The sequence below is a fragment of the Danio rerio genome, chromosome 14, assembly GCF_049306965.1.
Source record: "Danio rerio strain Tuebingen ecotype United States chromosome 14, GRCz12tu, whole genome shotgun sequence".
NCBI lineage: Eukaryota > Metazoa > Chordata > Actinopteri > Cypriniformes > Danionidae > Danio > Danio rerio.
Window position 1 is genome coordinate 45,680,414 of NC_133189.1, and position 20,745 is coordinate 45,701,158.

General features: G+C 36.0%; 1 protein-coding gene across 11 annotated transcripts in view; it reads right to left on the minus strand.

Moving 5' to 3' along the window:
- The window catches only part of drp2 (dystrophin related protein 2), a 336,153-nt gene that overhangs the window by 167,257 nt on the left and 148,151 nt on the right, over nucleotides 1-20,745 (minus strand). For 5 of the 11 annotated variants that reach the window (XR_012389524.1, XR_012389523.1, XR_012389522.1 and 2 more), the window contains exons 1-2: nucleotides 15,073-15,490; nucleotides 937-1,105 (exon numbers count right to left, since the gene is read on the minus strand). Coding sequence is in view for 7 of the 11 variants with exons in the window: in XM_073921451.1 (XP_073777552.1) it covers nucleotides 937-983 (47 nt within the window). In the remaining 4 variants the exon portion in view is untranslated. 11 annotated transcript variants of the gene reach the window in all.

Sequence of the window (20,745 nt, forward strand, 5' to 3'; positions counted from 1 at the left end):
TAGATACATATACACAACATTATAATTCTTTACATATGACATAAGGCATAAATGTGTCAGCTATAATTTGCTATTTGACATCTAGTCTGAATAATTATTGTTTAGATGTGATGTAGTTTCAAATACAAGCAATACAACAAAGCTTTCCAATGGCTTAACTGGATCAATATTAAAGATATCAAGGTTATATTTTCACAGAATATCCTTTACGTTGTGTATTTTTATGTAAGAAAACAGTGTATCACCAAATAATGACTTCAGCTAGGGTTTCGCAGAATAGGTCACATATCGTCTTCTTCCAGACAACATCAAAACTCTCCAACTAAACTAAAGTTGTATGTAAACACAATCCAACTCAAATGTCAGCCACTGCATTTTTTCAGAAGCCAAATATTCAAAATCAGACCATTCGATAGAAGGGACATCTGTCTGTCAAAACACAGCCAGCTGCAAAAGTCAGCCACCGCAACCCTGCTGCAATGTAATCCCACAGGCTCTTTTGTAGAGGCCACTTAGTATTCCATCCATTTCCATTACGTGTGATGCTGTATTGCTGTATCCTTCCTTCTGGGCTGGATGATGTCAGAATACTGACAAGTACCCACCACTGCTGGGATGATATTACTAACCTCAAGCTGCAGGGAAGATGTCTAAACCAATGGCGCTCTTTTACATTTGTGAGTAAAGCTGGGGTCTGGGTTGTAATTATGAGGCTAAGTATGTAAACAAAGGCTCTTTGCATTACAGACATACATACAAACGACACACAGAACAACCCAAACTCAATCAACGGTTTCATTAGTGCCTCTGAGACTGGGAGAATGTGCAATATGTGCATCGCTAACAGGTGCTAGCAAGAAAAGGTTAATAATCCCCCGAAGACAATGAAGCTAATAGACACAGAAGAAAGAAAAAAATAATAAAAAGGAGGTGTACCTGATGTTGTGGGATTTGCGTTTGATCTCGTTCCAGCAGAGATTCATTTCGTGTTCGGGGTGTTTGGTCTTCTGCCCCCTACACTGGGTGGGCAGCTCCTGCCCCTCAGGATCCACCGCCGACTGGCAGGGTACACAGTGGCATCCCGGCCACGAGGGCCGCCCCGCAGCTGCAACACACACACAGTTACGCATTTAGAGAACATTCATAATGACAGAAATTATTCCGAAACGCAGACAAGTTGAAGTTCAACATTTATAAACTTGTGTCAAGTCCTTACATTTTCTTTTATGCTACTTCCTGCCACTTCTCAAACTTTTAAGATGCTTGTCTTGCCAAAATGTTGGAAAAGATGCACAGTGCTTAGCATAAATGAGTACACCCCATTTTAAAAATGAATATTTTGATCCATTTCTCAGTCAATATAGGTTATGTATTGTGGTACATTTGAACAAAACAGATGTATTAAAGGGATATATTTATTAAAATAATAGTTTAGTTACTGCATATCTTTAGAATTAGAAAGATAATACACTTATCCTCTTAAGACCCAAGGTGTTTTTTACATGCATTTTTTATGTCTCTTTGCTATTTGGGCTTATGGGAACCTAATTAAAATAAAACCTAAGTATCATCTTTTGATATGATGTACTTTTAGAGAAAAATGATGTCCATATTTGTGGAATCATTGTCCGAATTTACATAAAACACTTTTTCCCCACTGTTTTTTAAACATAATGCATGTTTTGACTTTCAGAGAGTAAAAACAAAATTTCATCCTATTTTGGACAGTTAAAAATAGGGTTTGGGACATTTCATAAGCTGCAAAACAGTTTTAGGAGGACACTGTATGTCTGTAACAAAATATAAAACATACAAAGTACTTTAAATAGCCACTTAAAAGCTAAAACGTGCTGTCCACGCATGTGGCCAGTAAGCCCTAGGAGGTTAAAGCCCACCTATGATGAAAATCATCTTTTGTAAGCTGTTTGGACTGAACTGTGTGCAGGTGTAGTGTGTCCACAGTCATATTGGAATGATAGAAACATAGCAAGACTCTTTTTTAAAGTTCCTGACATTAATATAGGACCCAAACCCCTTACATTTTGAGGCCCACCGCAACATAGGAGTGTCGTTTTTCCGACCACCGAATAGATTGAAGGACAAGTATTAACATGTCTCCGTAGTAAAGCATATAATCATATCAACAAGACAGGATGTGCACAAAGCAACCAAGATTAAAAAATCTGTTCACCCCATGTGATCATCTGCACCTCAAAAATGAGTTTTACAAGTTTAAAACGTTTATAAAACAGTTTATGTTTGTTATAAACACAGTAAAACCGCTGTGATTCATCACCACAGCACATAGTGTAAGAACAATTAAAAAAGAAGACACTGCAATCCCGGTTTGTGGACATTAAATCAGGTATGTTTTGTACATTAACATAACAGATATCCATACAGCAGTGGATAATAACGTGTATCCTGTCACATTTGATGGGCAAAAACAGTGCAAGGCTAAAAGTGTGTGTGTGTGTGTGTGTGTGTGTGTGTGTGTGTGTGTGTGTGTGTGTGTGTGTGTGTGTGTGTGTGTGTGTGTGTGTGTGTGTAAACTTTATAACGCCATTGTGTAAGACTCATCGTTGCAGAAAGGCTTGAATTAACTCCACGGCCAATGTATCTAATAACAGTTGGGAAAATTCTTACTGTAGTAAGTGAGATCTGCTTCATTCTTGTCTGTCACTGTGCTGTTTATCTACATGAAGGCTACACACATCAGAGAAACACAGAGATTTCAGTGGCTCTGACACACACGTGGGAACGAAGGCAGGGAAGAACCAGCTCATTTGAATTAAAGGCACAGCTAACAAAAACAGATAAAAAGTCCTGACATCTTAAATTTCCCAGATTTAAAAAGGTACAATGAATAATCTGATGGGTATCTTGAGCTCAAACCTTGCAGACACATTCTGTAGACACAAAAGACTTAAATTAAATCTTGAAAAAGGGTCAAATTTGTGCCCTTTAAATTCAGGTAAAATATTGGGAAAAATGGCAAACTACAAAATTTAACTGAATAATTTTTGCTCTTTTAAAAAATATATATTACATTTTTTTTCTCTAACACATACATTTGGGTGTACTAATGTTTGGGCCGTTATCGCAAGTTAATTTGTTAGATTAGCTCCAGACTTGGCTTCAGTACTGACTAATCTAATGTATATGCACAAATATAATGTTGTAAAGCTTCCTTTAGCAAATATTTCATTTTAATGAGAGATTTGTGAGGGGTGTACTTATATCTGCTAAGCACTGTAAGCGCAGCTGTCAACCATGCCATGTTTACAAAAAAAAAAGCAGCACAGAGTGCAACTGCATTTGAAAACACAAGACACACTGGCGATGCATAAATTCTCATATTTGATTTGCTGAGTGGTGTTCCAAGACTACAGATATCTACTTTACTATTAATCTTTCTTCTGTTTAGATTTTTCCCGTTTGTCATTCCAAAAGGGCAGTCAGTCTGTATGGTTGTTTTTTCAATCTTTACTTGTAAATTATTTCTGACATGCCAGATTATTGTGTATAAAATATAATTTGACTGTTTTTTATGAAAGTGTTGAAGGCGTGATATCTCATAAGTTAATATGGTGCCAATATTTGAACCAATGACCTTCAACGCTTTTACTTGAATGCTGCTGCTTTTAGAAGCATGTATAGCATTAAATAACAGCTGTAGGAATGGATATTCATCTTTTTATTTAAAAGAGCCTTTTTATTACTATGCTGGAATGTGCATGTTACTAAAAGTATTGTCATTTTTCTGATGAAGCAGCATTTAAGCATTTGGCAGGTGCTTTTACTCAACGTGACTTAGGGGCTGTTCACACAAAATGCATCTTTACATCAAAAATCACGAGACTCAGGAATGTTTTTTTTTTTTTCCACAATGGTGTCTTCAAATGAAACATTTCTACATGACATGTCTACAGTCAACAAAAGCCCACAAAATATTCCCCGCCTCCGAGTTCTACTGATTGGTCCTTTTGAACTGATGTTGATATAACCTAAAATGGTGTCTAAAAACAAGGTGTTCATATCTAAGAGATGTGACCATATTGATCACACATGTCCATCAAGCATACATAGAAAAAAAAAATTGAAAATATACTTTTTTTTTTAAAGTTTATTGTTTTTATTAGAAATCAATACCAAAATCTTAGTGTTGCCAGTGGCATGCTTTACTCTTTGAGTTTCAAACATGTATTTATGACTCCAATGTTGTCAGATATAGATGTATGTCCTGATATAAGACCACAATATCATCTTTTAGATAACAAGTCTTATTGCAGAGTTTTGTCTTTCCTCATTTAGGTAGATAGCTGTTGTGTAATTTTTTTCACAGCAGAAAAAGGCTGCAAAATATATTGTTTCAGTATCAATGTTCAGTGTTGGGGAGTAACTAGTTACATGTAACGGTGTTACGTAATTTAAACACAAAAATAAATGTATAACTAATTTGTTACAGTTACTGAATAAAATGTGTCACAAAATTTTTGTGTCTTTTTTTTTATTTATTGCATAACCATTAGAAACAAACATACAACACAATATAAAAAACTGAAACATAAAAAACTAAAATAACAATGGTAAAAACACATAAAAACTAAAAACTAAAATAAACAAATAAAAACTAATTAATTTAAATACAAAGTATAGAGTACAGCGTTTCTACATCTAACGATATAAAGAATTGACAGGGGATTCAAAAAAAGTGTCATAATAATTGATAATGATAATTGATATCTCAGATTTTTTGCTTTTCAACAATTTCACAGTAGAAATACGAAGTCAAACACGATACAAAAAACTGTTAATGTGGGAGATGATTTAGCAAATTTCTGTTTTTGTCAACAAAATAAAGTGTCTAGCCGATAAAAAAAAAGCCATATGACGGCAAACATGACGATTTCTTCTTCTACCTGTTTTACGGTGGTTGACAACAAACTTGTTGGTGTATATATATATATATATATATACTCTAGTAAAGGCCAAAGTATACTATGATTATTACTATTATTCATGATTGTTACTATGATACTGTAGTGTAATTCATTAATGAAGAGGTGTAAATATATATATATATATATATATAAATGCTCATTCCTAAATATTTCCCTTTAATATAAATTACTATAGTATTTTAAATGTGTAATACCAGGATTTTAAAGACACTTTATTGGATTTTTTGTTTTTACTGTTATATCCTATAATTTGTTTCTGTTTAGTACAGCATATTAATTGCAGTAAATAACTGAACTGAACAATTATGCCTCATATGATTCATTGACAGTTTTATTGATCACTAAGATATGACTGACGTGGGTTTAAGTTGGAACAGTTTAAAAATGCAATGTTAGCTTAGATGTATTTTTTACAAAAATCACCCGGCACAACTAACACAAACTTTAATTGAACAGTAAAAACATTTTTTTTTTTTTTGTTATAAGGTCTGGTTTTGTGGTGGCTGTACTTTAAAATTAAATTAATATAATCTTAATTCAAGTGTTGAAAGATTTTGAAATTCTAACAGTAAACAGAGCTACTGTAAGGTCACACCTGCTTGGTATAAATGCTTGAAAATGATTTAGTTGAAAATACCTGTTTGAAACTTAAAAGTACTCAAAAAGTATTCAGATGTAATCAGTTACTTTACGTTTATAATGTAATCAAAACTAACACTACTTATTACATTTTAAATAGGTTCATTTGTAATCTTTAATCTATATTACATTTCCAACGTAACCACCCCAACACTGTCAATGTTGCAGTATGTGTATCTACAATAGGCACATTGCAGGATGTGCAATGTTGAGTGGGAATTATAGTTGACTAGGAGCCACAATTCCACAAACCACAAGTCACTGCAAAGTTTAACCATAATATAGTGAAAAATTTAATGTGTTTTTAAGGCATGTGTTGGTATAATGTTTGCTTTAAATTATTATTTAATTATTTATTTTTACATTGGCAACACTGTGGCTCAAGGGGTTAGCACTGTCACCTCACAGCAAGAAGGTCGCTGGTTCGAGTCCCGGCTGGCCAGTTGGCGTTTCTGTGTGGATGTTCTCCCCATGTTTATGTGGGTTTCTTTCAGGGTCTCTAGTTTCCCCCACAAGTCCAAAGACATGCGGTATAGGTAAATTGAACAAACTAAATTGACAATAGTGCACGAGCATGTGTGTATGGATGTTTCAGTACTTGGTTGCAGCTTGAAGGGCATCTGCTGTGTAAAACATATGCTGGATAAGTTAGCGGTTCATTCCACTGGCGACCCCAGGTGAATAAAAGGACTAAGCCAAAGGAAAACAAATACATTTTGATTATTTAATTTCTGTACCTGAATTCTGCTAGACTGTCACAGAAAACCATAATGCAGTTTTTAATTTCACTTTTGTCTTTGCTCTACTATATTTATCCATGCCTATAATTTGTTTACAATTATTATAATTTTTTTTTGCAGATTCACTTCCCTACAATCACACTCAGTCAAGCTATCTGGTGAAACTGTATTCATGACGCAACATATATCGCAGAAAAAAAGTCAACATTTTCCAGTATTGTGCAGCCCAATTAAAGAATAAACATAAACAAATACATAAACAATTACGTAAATAAATAAATTATTAAGTAAATAAATAAATAAGTAAACAAATGAATAAATAATTAGATAAACAAATAAATAAGTAAATAAATAAATACATAAATAAATAAATAAATAAATAAATAAATAAATAAATAAATAAACAAATAAATAAGTAAGTAAGTAAGTAAATAAATAAATAAATAAATAAATACATAAATAAAGTTGTTACTCAAAATGCTGTGCAAAAAGTCAGAGAAGTCAACGTTTTAATTCATCTTCAGTTTTTTTGTTCATTTTGAGTTGTATCTCACATTTATGGCTTTTTGTTTCTGAGTTGCAATTCCTTTTTTTAATCCTGTAAATGATATGGTCTTCCATGTGGAGCTGTACTGCATGCCTATTGCAATGATCAGCCCGGGACTTTTGCCAAGGTGTTTGCTAAGTGAATGGACTTGGCTTAAAGGGACTTTGTTAGAGGTGACAGTCAATTACAAGGAGAAAAAGGGGTGTGCTTTATGAAGTGACCCGAGTCACATTTCGACCACACATCTCCAACATACAAATCATTATAATTCAAAAGCAAAAATCCTTCAATTAAAGCAACACAGGAGCAAACAAACACCGTGTACAGACGCTACTCAACTGAACCCTGAGGCACATGACGCATAAATACAATATCAGCAATGCCTGCAGCTCACGTAAGCTCTGTTTCTCTCAGACAGAGCATGAGTGGCGGTAACACTGCTGTTACTTAAAGTACGTCTGGAATTCAGCACACGTCCCAAGCAAAGGGACGGAGACACAATCATTCCAGCAAAAGTCTCATGATTAAGGAGCTTTCCTTCAGTCATGAAACCCCTTGTGTCTCGTTCTGTCAGACGCTCTGTGTGCTCCTCTCTTTGCCTTTCATTAGCCATTGAGAGAGAAATCAGCCAAAGGGAACACTGGGACTTTTCAAGATGGAGTGAGTTTGTGGGATGGCCAATTTGTATTGGGATGTATAAGGGGTTTTTATGTATTAATATAGGTAATTACTAAATATGCTGTGTGTTTGTAAGCATCATTCATTCTTTTTCCTTCAGAGTAAACCCTTATTTATTAGGGTTCGCCATAGTGGAATGCACCCCCTGTGTTTGCAAGCTTATGTTGTAATTTTTGGGGGATATTTCATCCACAAATAAAACCTCACATGACATTTACAAACCCTCAAGTGGTGTTGAAGTTTCAGTTTTCTGCTGAACTTAAAATATTTCGAAGAATGTTGGATAGTAGGAAAAAAAAATGATGGAAGTCAAAGGTTAACAGATGAAAGAAGCTCAAACAGGTTTAAAATAACAATCCCTTTAATTGTGTTTGGTAATTTACAACTTACATTGGCAAGATCTAATGCTAATGCCAATAAAAGTGTACATTAATATAGCATATGCCATAGTTTTTCACAACTGTATGAAAATACTGATCAGCTTTGTGAATCAACACTAACTGCCTACAAAATCCTACATTTACAGAAGTCCATTATACCATTGCTATGTAATGAATTTAAAGTGTTTGTCCATTTTCAGAGGATTCAATCTCAGGTCCTTGAATCTAGTTAAGAAACAATCAACGTTAATAAACTGCATACGCTTTGAAATGCAAATGTATTTACTTACGCACAGAACATTTTTAGTAAATTAAAAATGAAAGACTTTTGCATGGTTACAAAATAGCTCTGTTTTAAATCATTGCTATACTTTTAATTCATCAAAGAATGCTGTAAAAATATCTCACAATTTCTGCCGCAACAAATAAGCATTTTAATGTTAATAATAGAAATGTTTTCTGAGAAGCAGTTCAAAAGATACTGTAATATTATATGAAGGATCACGTAATACTGAGAACTGGATGAATGACACTGAAAAAGATTATACTTTATTTTTACATATATATTTTAATCTAGATTAATTTCAAGATTACAGTGAGATTAATCTAGATAAATATATATATATATATATATATATATATATATATATATTACCAACTTTAAATATTGAATGGCAATATATGTATGAAAATACTGATCAGCTTTGTAAATCAACATTACATTCACCGTAAAATCCTATATTCACGGCAGTCCAATAGAATTCAAGATATTTGTTAGCAACAATCATTTAAATAAAGTGTCAAAACAAGCTAACTCTACTTGTATGCATACACATTAAAACAATTATAATACAGTTGATAAATAAAATAAAAAACAAGTTGTTTGTTAATAAAAAATGATTACAACTATTTATGAAAGCATTCACATTAACTTAAAAAGATTGAACTAAAGGACATTCCCAAAACAAGTGAGCTACATTTTCAGTAGAAATTTCACAGAAAGAGCAAGATTATTCAATGTTACTTTTAAATTTCTGTAAATGGCTTGACAGGATAAAATCATTTTATAAATAGAAATTATTTTAGAATTATTTTCTAGAATAATTATTTATCTAAAACATTATAGGGTGGCATGATCAATGATGGCTATTATATTGCTATAATATAATAAGTGGGTACGATTTGAGTTGATATTTTGTTACTCACTTAAAATATATCATTTAAATCCTATAAATAAACCAATGCAAACAATCTAGCCTTTATAAACAAATTATTTAACATAAAAGATGATTAGGCCTACTGCAGTAAAATATTTGAAGTCTTTGAATTAGCATGACATGTACAAGATAGAGATGGAATAAAAGGGAATTGTTTGTGAGATGTAAGTTGTCCTATAATAAACCCGAAACACACATGGTTATTTTCATGCCGTGAATCCAGCCAATCGTGTTAAATCGGTGTCATCATCGTGGTTCCTGCAGTCACCCTTCAGATGCTGAACCAGCTGAATCAATCGTTTGATCTCTCAGCTTCGTCGTGTTACTTTAATGCCACATGTGACAGTCACATGGCATCGTCACAGCGTCAAGCCGAACAAAATTTCTAACGGGCATGCACCGCTTTAAGACAGATTCCAATTGGTCTGTGTAGCACTGCATGAAGTCGAACGAACCTAATATTATACGAAGGATCACGTGAAACTGAGGACTGAAGAAGTGACACTGGAAAAAAATCTGTATTTTCATCATAAGAAAAAGTTCAATTATAGATTATTTTTTTATTTTTACATAGAGTTTTCAAAAATGTATAACCAGTTTCAAATATTATCAGCAGTATATCAAAATAAGCTAAGCAAAAAACATTGAGCAGCTAAATATTAGACTGGGAATACTAGCAGTATATGTACTCAATGTGAGATACAACAAGATGACATAAATTCCCAGTTCAATCCCATCCCTGATTAGCTCCATCATCTCCAGTACTCAAGGCCTCCTTCGAGACTCTTACTAACTGACCGTGACGACATACTGTCACCTAGTCACTGCCGCATAATCTCAAGCGACATCTGTGCAGAAATAAACACATCCGGCTGCCCGGGCCCATGCGGCCATGACACACAGCCAAAACAAACACAACCTGAGATGTGTCTCAATGAGAAATTCTGTATGCTGTGTTCCCCAGAGCAGAAACTGAATTAATGCCTCGGCACGGCTTGAACGCGTCCCCTCCTCAGGCTTCCTCTTAATTCACTGTCATTTTTCAGTCTTACTTCAATCTCTCTCGCTCAGTGTGTGTGTGTGTTTAATCCACTGTCTGTGTGATTAATTCTGGTTGTTTATGGTTCATCAGATAACTAGATCGTAGTGTCAGATACGCTGAATGGGAGATATCATGAAAATATGTCTTTTTTCATGCTTAAGTGCTATAATCGGGTCACCGGTTCATCCACCAACCTAGAAAATGTGAAAAGGATAACCCAGTTAAGCCGTGGTCACACTGCACTTTTCACCCCATAGACTTCCATTCATACGCATAACTGGAAACGCAAGCTTGTGCGACAAGTTTTGCAGTTTGCTGTGTTGCAAAGTTTAAGCTTGGTGAACTCTGACCTGCAAAAATGCATCACATGATTGCGTGAAACTAATAGAAGTTCAAAATATAACCTCTCTGTACAGAAATGTAAATATGGAACAATCACTTGCTTTTTTAACGTCCTCTTTTTGCAGCGCTAAACAACCGAATTTAGCAAGCTTAAAATCGAGTGTGATCGCGGCTCGACTTAGTTTTGGCAAGACTTTTTCTGTATGTGTAAAAACACGCTTGTTTCTTTTTATATATCACTGTCCTTTAAAGGAACACTCCTAGAGTTCAACCAGTGTTCGACCAGAAAATCTATACATATAAAACAAATATTATTATAATTGTGACTAATATTACGGAGTAGACTAAATGAACACCACGATAGTTTCAGTTTACTTTCTCGCTAAACAGAGATTGTTCTCCTATCAACAGCTTTCTTTGACCCTTGAAAATATCTTTAGAGGAATTTATTTTTACATGCACAAACAACAGTTGCCTAAACAACAGAACATCACTGTCTAATTTTACCTGCAGTGCTTGTGTGAGAGGAAAACATTCATTTATGTAAAATCAACAAACACCAATATGTTTTTACTTGACAACAAAATAAATAACCTCGTCATCGTAACCTATTTTTTCTATTCGCTCTTTAAGCTCAAGATGATGGCACTAAGGACAGCATATGCTTTTTTTATTTTACATAGGCATATAGAATGTCATGGGATCTCACTTTTTACTCCAATAAAACATAATCGAGAACTGGAAGAAAGTCCCTGGTATCTGACTAAGATCAACCCTTTTATTACGTTTGGCTAGCTAAAGCGATACACTCCTGGGAGGGCATAGAAATCAGCGGCCGTGCAATTTACTTCTAGAAGAAAGTTGAAATTGCGGGGCACGTAATGAACTTAAGTTTAACTTTCTGATTTTTTAGATGAAAACGTCCAGTAGATTAATAGGTACCGAATATTTCCACAGAGGGCGGGGGTGATCACCAGAATAGGGAAGTCCCAGAGTAAAATGAGAAAATATGATACACCAGTGTTGAAATATGGAAAAACTGTCTCTATGCTGTTTTCATCTGCTTTATATTATTTATTTCTATTTTATTTATACTTGTCTTTTTATATTCCTGTTTATATAAAACACTTTGGATTGCCACTGTGTATGAAATGTGCTATATAAATAAACTTGCCTTGCCTTCCTGTTGTGTATGTTCCTGCATTCAGCAATAATATAAAAGTTAATGAGGTTTAAATGCTTTATTGCTAATAAGGCTAAAGTATACTATTGTCTCTGATTGCATTTACAGACACCAGAGCTCAACTCAAATTATCCTGAAAACGTCACTGTCAGCATAGTTAATAAACACACATTTATTATAAACTAACAGTCAGGTGACAGGTTTTTAAGTTTTCTGTAAAGATAAGAGAATTGTACAAGTAATGTTAATTAATGTGTAATGTTTATTAGCAAAGGGCAGCACATCAGAACAGAGCAGTAACATGCTAATCTACTTTAATACACAACGACTACACAATTTTATCCACTAAACATTCTGAAATATCTTCTGAGATTTGTTTGTTTTGTTGTTTCTGGGGTGTCAGAATTGTGTGTAAAGACTCTATCCTCCTCTGCAAAGCAGCAGCTCATTTGCATTTAAAGCAACTCACACAAAAACAATTCATTTTTCCTCACACCCAAACAAAGGCTTTTACAAATGATCTGCTGGTATTTAGAGCTAAAATGTCACAGACACTCTACCCAAGATTTATTGTACATAATGCTGCATTATTGGTGTAACATGTCTCATTTAAAACTCACAAATGATCTGTGGTGAAAACCTGATTCAGTTTAAAATAATCTCGCGTTCGGTCTCTTTGTCCCATTACGAGTTCCAGCTCACGCACTCGCTGCTCAGTGATTTGTGTGTTTGACAGAAATTGTGCTGAATCGGCTCAAAACAAAAACAGTTGCGGAAATGAGCCTCTGGCGAGGACTCACAGAGAGGCTTTTCCTCCAATCAGAGGCAATTGGATGGCGCGTGTTTCGTTGTCCACTGCCAGGACCCTGCACCACTTCTTCAGGCCCAGACGGCACAGGGTCTGGCATGCCTACAGAAATCCTACAACCTCCCACGTCAAATATACACACACACATGCAGAAACACACACCAGCTCCCTGCAGATACAGTTCTGTGGATTTGAAACGCACAGCGGGAATCTGTATAAGGCAGCCTGGGGTGAGTTGTCACACGAGTGAGTTGTCACAATGGTTATAACTCAGTAAGTAAAATGTTTTGGGTCAATTATCCAATTATATCAATGTGTGTTTTCTCTAGAAGTGCCATTGCGTGTTGGTATTATATTTTTGCTTGTGGGAACAAGTCAAAATAATACAATTACATACAGTCAGACAGTACAGTCTACTATACAATGATGGAAGTTTTAATCTAGAATATCAATTTATTAATGGGCAATAACGTGAATTTTGCTATTTAAATTTATTAATTCTTTTTACTTCCACAGGGGTTGCTACAGTGGAATGAACCACCAACTTATCCAGCATATGTTTTAGCAGATGCCCTTCCAGCTGCAACTCAACACTGGGAAACATCCATACACATTCATTCACACACATACAGAGCAGACAATTAAGTTTATTCAATTCACCTATAGAGCATGTCTTTGAACTGTGGGGGAAACTGGAGCACCCAGAGGAAATCCACACTAACACGGGGAGAATGTGCAAACTTCACATAGAAATGCCAACTGGCCCAGCCAGGATTCAAACTAGTGACCTTCTTGCTGTGAGGCGGCAGTGCTAACCACTGAGCCACCATGCCATTTCTTTGATTCATTGAACTGTAACATAATGTAATGTAATAATGACAAGATTGTTCAAAATGCTCAAAAATTTAACTATTTCCTTGTTTAGTTAAGACTGGTTTATGATCCCTCAATTAAAAACTTATTTATGAATGGTATGTTATAATGGCTGCTGAGAATTCAGCTTTGTCATAACAGAAATAGTAATAATGTCAAAAAAATTTGTGGTGGACGATTGTCGGCCTTAACGTGCAGCATTAACGCGAAACTCTTATTGCACGATAAAAACAATTTCTCCATTAATCTATTCTCAAAGATGGGTTGGGACCTGGGTCTATTCTACGCAAGCTATGATGACTTTTACCTTAATATTTTAGCGTGGATGTATACCTGGCCGAATTGCACTGTGGCGAGAACGAGTTTTCAAACCTGTGTGTATTCCTACTGTGAAATTACCACATCAAAACTGAGGTGCTAACGTTGATGCAGTTCACTAGAGTGAATCTGATTAATGTTAGCTACACATCTAACTATCAGTTTATGTGTTTGAGTAAAACATATACAAATAAAATGGACCGGGTGCTTTTAATGTAAGAGTTTCTTGTCATTTTGGGTGACTTTAACTGCAGTTCGGCAGTTTCACTTTCACTCATAAACATATCATTCATGCCCCTGTGACAAACTGGGGTATTAGACGCAAAGGAGTAAGGACTGGTGAGAGTGTTATGGAATTTAATAACGCACGTCAAATGGAAAGAAAAAAACTTTGCGATGTGTGAGTGTATACAGTTCTTTACTGACAGCCACATGTAGATCTTGTCCGAAAATATGGCGACAAGTCCTACATGATGGTTATAGTTTGATCACGGTTTTTACTTCAATAATGTCACTAATATATGCATATTCCACATGTCCTAATTCCATTTCTGTTTAGTTCAGTTATGACTTTACTCAAGCTGATGTAGGCCTACAGTTCAATATTCATGTTTAACTGAATAAACAGTAAGTAGACACAAGTACATCTTATTGAACATCATTTATTTTCATCACCAATTAATATAGTAGAACAGTTTCTCAAGCAGTTTGTGATGCATTTTGGAAATAGGAGATAAGCCGCTGGTCTAATGCGCCACCTGGCTTGAGAAACCCTTTCTCAAAGACTTACTTTTAGTCATTATTTGGGTAACACACATTTTCTGAATGCCGTCAGCAGAATTCAAATGAGCCATTAATCTAGATTAATTTCAATATTACAGTAAGATTAACTTAGATTTAATAATAATCTATGCCCACCTATAAAAAATTAAAATAGGAAAACATTTAAACATTACAACTAGAATGAAGCAGTCTCTTCTTTTCTCCAATCGACACATTTTTCTGTCACAATTTAAGAGCTTTCCTTCTCCAGATCTGGTTCAAAATGTAACACTAACCTTAAATCTAAACTACAAGAATGATTTCTCGTAAGTGAATTTAGAACACAGAAACCCCAGAGTTAAACACAGTCAGAAACATTCTAGATGTGCGCATCATACAGTATTCAAAGACAAGTCAAATCTGAGCCACAGACCACCACCGCAGAGCTCTAACACAGCGTTTTACCTACAACCAACAATTTCATGTCACTAAAATAAACTCCAACTTAGCAGCATGAATACCAGCTGATCAAAGCCTGTAAAGCAGACAGACAGGTCATGTAACATTTAAAAAGCAGACCTGGATAATCTGATTCAGCACACAGTGGAAAACGCCGGCTCTTTGAATCCTAAGTCCATGATACTTCTGCAGACCGAACTTCCTCGGATAATCAGCATGTGCGATGCAAAGGCCTGTCTCTTGTTATATACACATATGGATGCTCTCTTTTGTCGCGCACAGTGGGTGAGCTGATCTGCTGTTTATGGTCAGAAGAAGCCCTGTGATGAAAAGCACTATTGTCGCTCGCATTCCATATCACACCGACCTGGCCTTGTCCACCCACGATAGGAAAATGCCATGTCCTCACAGTCCAGCAGGCTGCAACTGGCTGCCCGCCTGTCTATTTGACACTCAACACATGGCATATGGTTACTGTCCACCTCTACGGCCTGCCCAGAGCCCTGCTGCTGCGCTGGGTTATGCATACTTCTCCAACAAACTCAAGTTGACCTCAGCGGACTCATTATTTCCAGAGTCTGGAGGCTGATAAGGGTTTAAGGAGTCTGGATGGACCAAATGCGAGATGTACAGTTGAAGTTAAAATTATTAGCCCTCCTGTGATTTTTTGTTTCTTTTTCAAACATTTCCCGAATTTGAGTTTAACAGAGCAAGGCATTTTTCACAGAGTTTCCTATAATGTTTGTTCTTCTGAAGAAAATCTTGTTTTATTTTGGCAAGAATATAAGCTGTTTTAATAACCATTTTAGGGTCAATATTATTACTGTAGCTCCCTTAGCAACCCTTTTATCATGTCAAAGTGTAACTTGATCAAAGCAAGTATATTGATTTCACTAAATTTTCCTCTTGTTTACCTACTATCAATTTAAAAGTGTTTTTTTGTTCACATATAAATGTAAAAAGACGATTCCACCTCTTCTCCCCCTTTGGGTTAACATCAAGGTGGTATAGTCCAAGTAGCCATACCTGTTGTTGTATTGCTATTGTAAGAGGAATATCCCTGTTCCATGTTGTTACAGAGAACTTAGCACTGGTCATAGATAATACACACACACACACACACACACACACACACAAATACATAACATTTAAGCTTGATTTGATCACTTGTTTTATTTACTGATGTAAAAAACAATTGTTATATTCATTCATTCATTCATTCATTTTCTTGTCGGCTTAGTCCCTTTATTAATCCGGGGTCGACACAGCGGAATGAACCGCCAACTTATCCAACAAGTTTTTACGCAGTGGATGCTCTTCCAGCCGCAACCCATCTCTGGGAAACATCCACACATACACTCATACACTACGGACAATTTAGCCTACCCAATTCACCCATGTCTTTGGACTGTGGGGGAAACCGGAGCACCCGGAGGAATCCCACGCAAAGGCAGGGAGAACATGCAAACTCCACACAGAAACGCAAACTGAGCCTAGGCTCAAACCAGCGACCTTCTTGCTGTAAGGCAACAGCACTACCTACTGCACCACTGCTTCGGCCAAATTATTATATTGTATACTGTTATTTTTTTTTCGACTATGGTGTACATTTAATGGTGCAAGCTGAGGCTGGCGATCTGTATTAAAATAATAACATTGTCTGTGCAGGTATGCATTTACCACATTTTTACGTTAACGATGTAATATAAAGATTGCTACGATGCCATACTTGTCAACGTTGGGATGTGAAAATAAGAGATATGCATCTGTGACGTAAAATTCGACCTCTGTTGGACAGTAAAAACCTCTGAAATGAGATGCAGATTCAGAGTTCCACACGAGGTTATTAATTAGCAAATAAAATCAATATTGTAAACGCAAACATTAGGTGAGCAGGTTACTATGTTACTCTGTGTCCTAACAACACGATACGTGGCAAGATTGGCAGTGATAAGCAATTTGGCTGTTTACACCAGACGAAACATGACAGAAATAGAAGTACAGCCATTCAGAAGCACAGAATAGTGCACTCACTGCACTCCAACAAAATAGTAAGGTTTATAATATAATTAATGCATATTAAATCTCTTAAACATGATTAATTGTACATGCTGAATTACTGATATGTGTTGGCTTGGACTAAGTCACAGTTCACCTGAGGTCATCATTATTGGTTTATCCAATAATGTTCAGCTGCAAGAAATAGAAGCTGTTTCTAAAATATAAATTTCAGGTTTTGGTTAGGACAAAAACTCCTTTTAATATGGAAAATATTCCTTCTATCGCGCACTTTTTTTTTTTTTATTATTTAGAACACAACTTAAATCAGCCTTTAGTTGGTGTTGTCAATCCTGCAACCTGTGCTTGTGTGTTTGGAACCAGGCCTGCAATACGTAGTTCAAATACTGGATGTCAAACTTTCATACTGCACCTTTAAATACCGTATCCATGCTGACTGACCTGCATTGACACGGGATGGAAAGGTTAAGCAAAGAGAACTATTCAGCAGGATATCGGATAAGCTGCTATTACCATAACATGAATAAATGTAGTTAAAAGTTACTTTAAAATTAAAATAACAATATTTAAAGTTATTAAATAATGTAATATTTAATGTTTTAATTTATTTGAAATCACATTTTCCACTATCCTTTTATAAAGTGTGCTTTACATAGGTGAGAGTGCTTGACAAACTGCCTATAAAAACACTCTTCTCCCTTGCCCTTATGCTGCGGTCACACTAGAGTTTAAGCTGGCAAAATGTTGTCATAATTCTGCAAAAAGGGGCAAGATTAACAAAATGATTAGACATTAAAAAAAGAGACATATTTAAAATTTTTGAACAGAGAGATTGTGATCTTTGATTGGTTTCACAAAGTCACATGATGCAATTTCGCAAGCTTGAACTTTCGAATGCAGCGACTTGTGGCACGAGCTTACATTACCAGTCTGCTGCATCTGTTTACGTATGAATGGAGCACTAACAGTTCCTTTGTATAATTATCATTTCCTCTGTGTATTGCCTCTTCTTGTTGAATTGTTGAATGCCTCCTCAAATGTAAGTCTCTATTGACAAAAGCCTCAGCTAAATTCCCAAATCTGAATGTAAAAAAACACCCTAGTAAGCTTAGGACATTTGTTGAAAAATCTTTTCTATAAAAAACAAATTGTACCAAGCCCAAACTTGTGATGCCATCCAAAACAAAACACATCAACCAAGTAGCCTAAAATCAGCCAACGCAAGCAGAATCTTAGGTTATGGTGAAACTTTGATTCCATTTATCAGAGCACAAAAACAGTTTGCCCTCCACAAACGAGCTATTATCCCCTCAATGACAAACAGTAATTTCCGACACAAAAACATGCCACATGCACTCTTATTTATGGAGGCAGTGCCCTTGTTTTCCACCCTGAAGAGCAGCGTTGGAAATTAGACCTCCATTAGCATTACCAGTCATTATGCCTTGCTACGGTTGGCGCAGTGAGATGACAGGCCATTATTTCGGCACTTGCGTTGTACCACTCTTGTCCCTGTGCATCAGATGAGCTATTGATAAGCAAATGTTTTATTCATAGGTATGTACAAGTAGACTTAAGTGCCGAAGGTCTAGCAGTCAAACCTCAGTAGACTACTTATTCATGACACAAACTGATTGGAACCTGTAGCTGTGATCCACACGAGAAAACCTTTGATGGATTAGGAATGTGAACAGCTTCTGGTTGGACTCTACAGCAAACACAATCTTCTGAGTCAGAAGTTTCCAAACTTTTTCATTCCAGGAGCCATGTAGACGGGTATAATATATCTGAAGACCCACCGTAAAATATTTAAATTGAAATATGGAGGGAAAGGATCCTGATTTAGTAGAGAGTGGATTTTAATTTTCTTGTCGTATAAATGAAAAATATGCCATAACAGCAGAATAATGTTACATTAAGGTCAATATAACAAGGTGTACCGGTGCCAATAAGCTCAACAGAGGGTGGCACCAGCAATTAATTTGATGTGCTGCGTGTTTAATATTAATGTTATTAGAAGCTTTGTCATTAGCTCGAGTTGAGAGAAGTTGGGATCCAAATTTATTTTCATTAACAAAAATATTTTGTGGCTCAGTCCAATACACAGTAACTCAGTTGTCACACTCACAGTTGTCACTCAGTTGTCACCTCACAGCAAGGTCACTGGTTTGAAATAACATCCTTATTTCTCATGTGCTTTTTTGATTAACATTGAAAGACCGCTACATTACAAACTACAAATAAGATATTTTTTCAAAAACCCATATGCCAAGGTTACAACACAGACTCATTGTGACTATGTACCCCTGTATACATTTCTATAGAGCAAAAACTATGTAGCCAGAGCTATGTATGGCTGCATGTAAGACCTGAAAACATGGTAAAAATCAGGCACAAAATTTGAAAACACTGTCGGTTATGTTATGGGTTTGTGATTGGTTTGTTCTGTTTCATGGCTTTTGCTTTCTTTTTCTTAATAGGCGAATCATTATGGTGCAGCATGTGCGTCTAATCTTACGGCTTATTTAGGGAGTTGCCAAGGTGTGTTTGAGAGACTGCTTTGGAGGATCATTTTTTCGTTTAACTTCCTTAGCTTACCCACCGCTATGTATATTATTTTTGTTTATTTTGAACTTCTTTGCTGGTTTGAACATTATATGTTGTGTTAGACATTTAATTTGGTTACTTGGATATTTATTTAAAAATCACAAAAACAAAATGATAAAATAAAATAAAGTGCAAAGGGGTATTAAAGTAACCAAATTAAATGTCTAACATTCCCGGATGAGCCCCCACCGGGACGTAACAATTGGGGGCTCGTTCTCAAGTAAATTTGGGAAATTTAATAAAAAACCTGTCGGATTTCCATCTGGAAGCTGCAGGAGTTTTATTAGTACGTGGTGGTGTACAAGTAAGTAGGAGGCAACCGGACTAATTGGTTATTAGTTAACCCTATTAGTTATCTGACTAACTTTAGAATGTCAAGATCATGTCCGTGAGAAACTCGTAAACGCCAGGGCGTGTAAACTGTGCGACACTGAGTACCTAATGAATGTATAACTGAAGAGTATGGGATCAGATATACATCAAAAGTCTAAATTGATTCATGATTAACAAATGTGACCTATTCCTAATGAGAAACACAATTTCTAAATTTGATGGTCAATTAAAATTGTAGTCAGATTGAATTGTAGTCAGATTAAAATTGTAGTCAGAGTTGAAAACAAAGATAAATTCTAATAAATAATCGAATTCTGAGAATCAGCACCTCCAAGTCTGAGGCCATGGTGCTCCATTGGAAGAAGGTGGTTTGCCACCTCCAGGTTGGAGGAAAGTCCTTACCCCAGGTGGAGGAGTTTAAGTATCTCTGGGTTTTGTTGACGAGTGAGGGAAGGATGAAACATGAGATTGACAGGAGGATTGGTGCAGCGGCAGCAGTAATGTGATCGATGTACCGGTCCATTATGGCAAAGGAGGAGCTGAGCCGAAAGGCAGAGCTTTCGATTTACCGGTCAATCTGTTTCTACTCTCGCCTATGATCATGAGCTTTGGGTCATGACTGAAAGGACAAGATCTCGGATAATGGCCGAAATGAGTTTCCTTCGCATGGTGGCAAGGCGCACACTTATGAATACGGTGAGGAGCTCTGACACTCTTGAAGAGCTTTGAGTAGAGCCGCTGCTCCTCCACATCGAGAGAAGTCAGCTGAGGTGGCTCAGGCATCTGTTTCAGATGCCTCCTGGACGCCTACATAAGGAGTTGTTCCAGGCATGT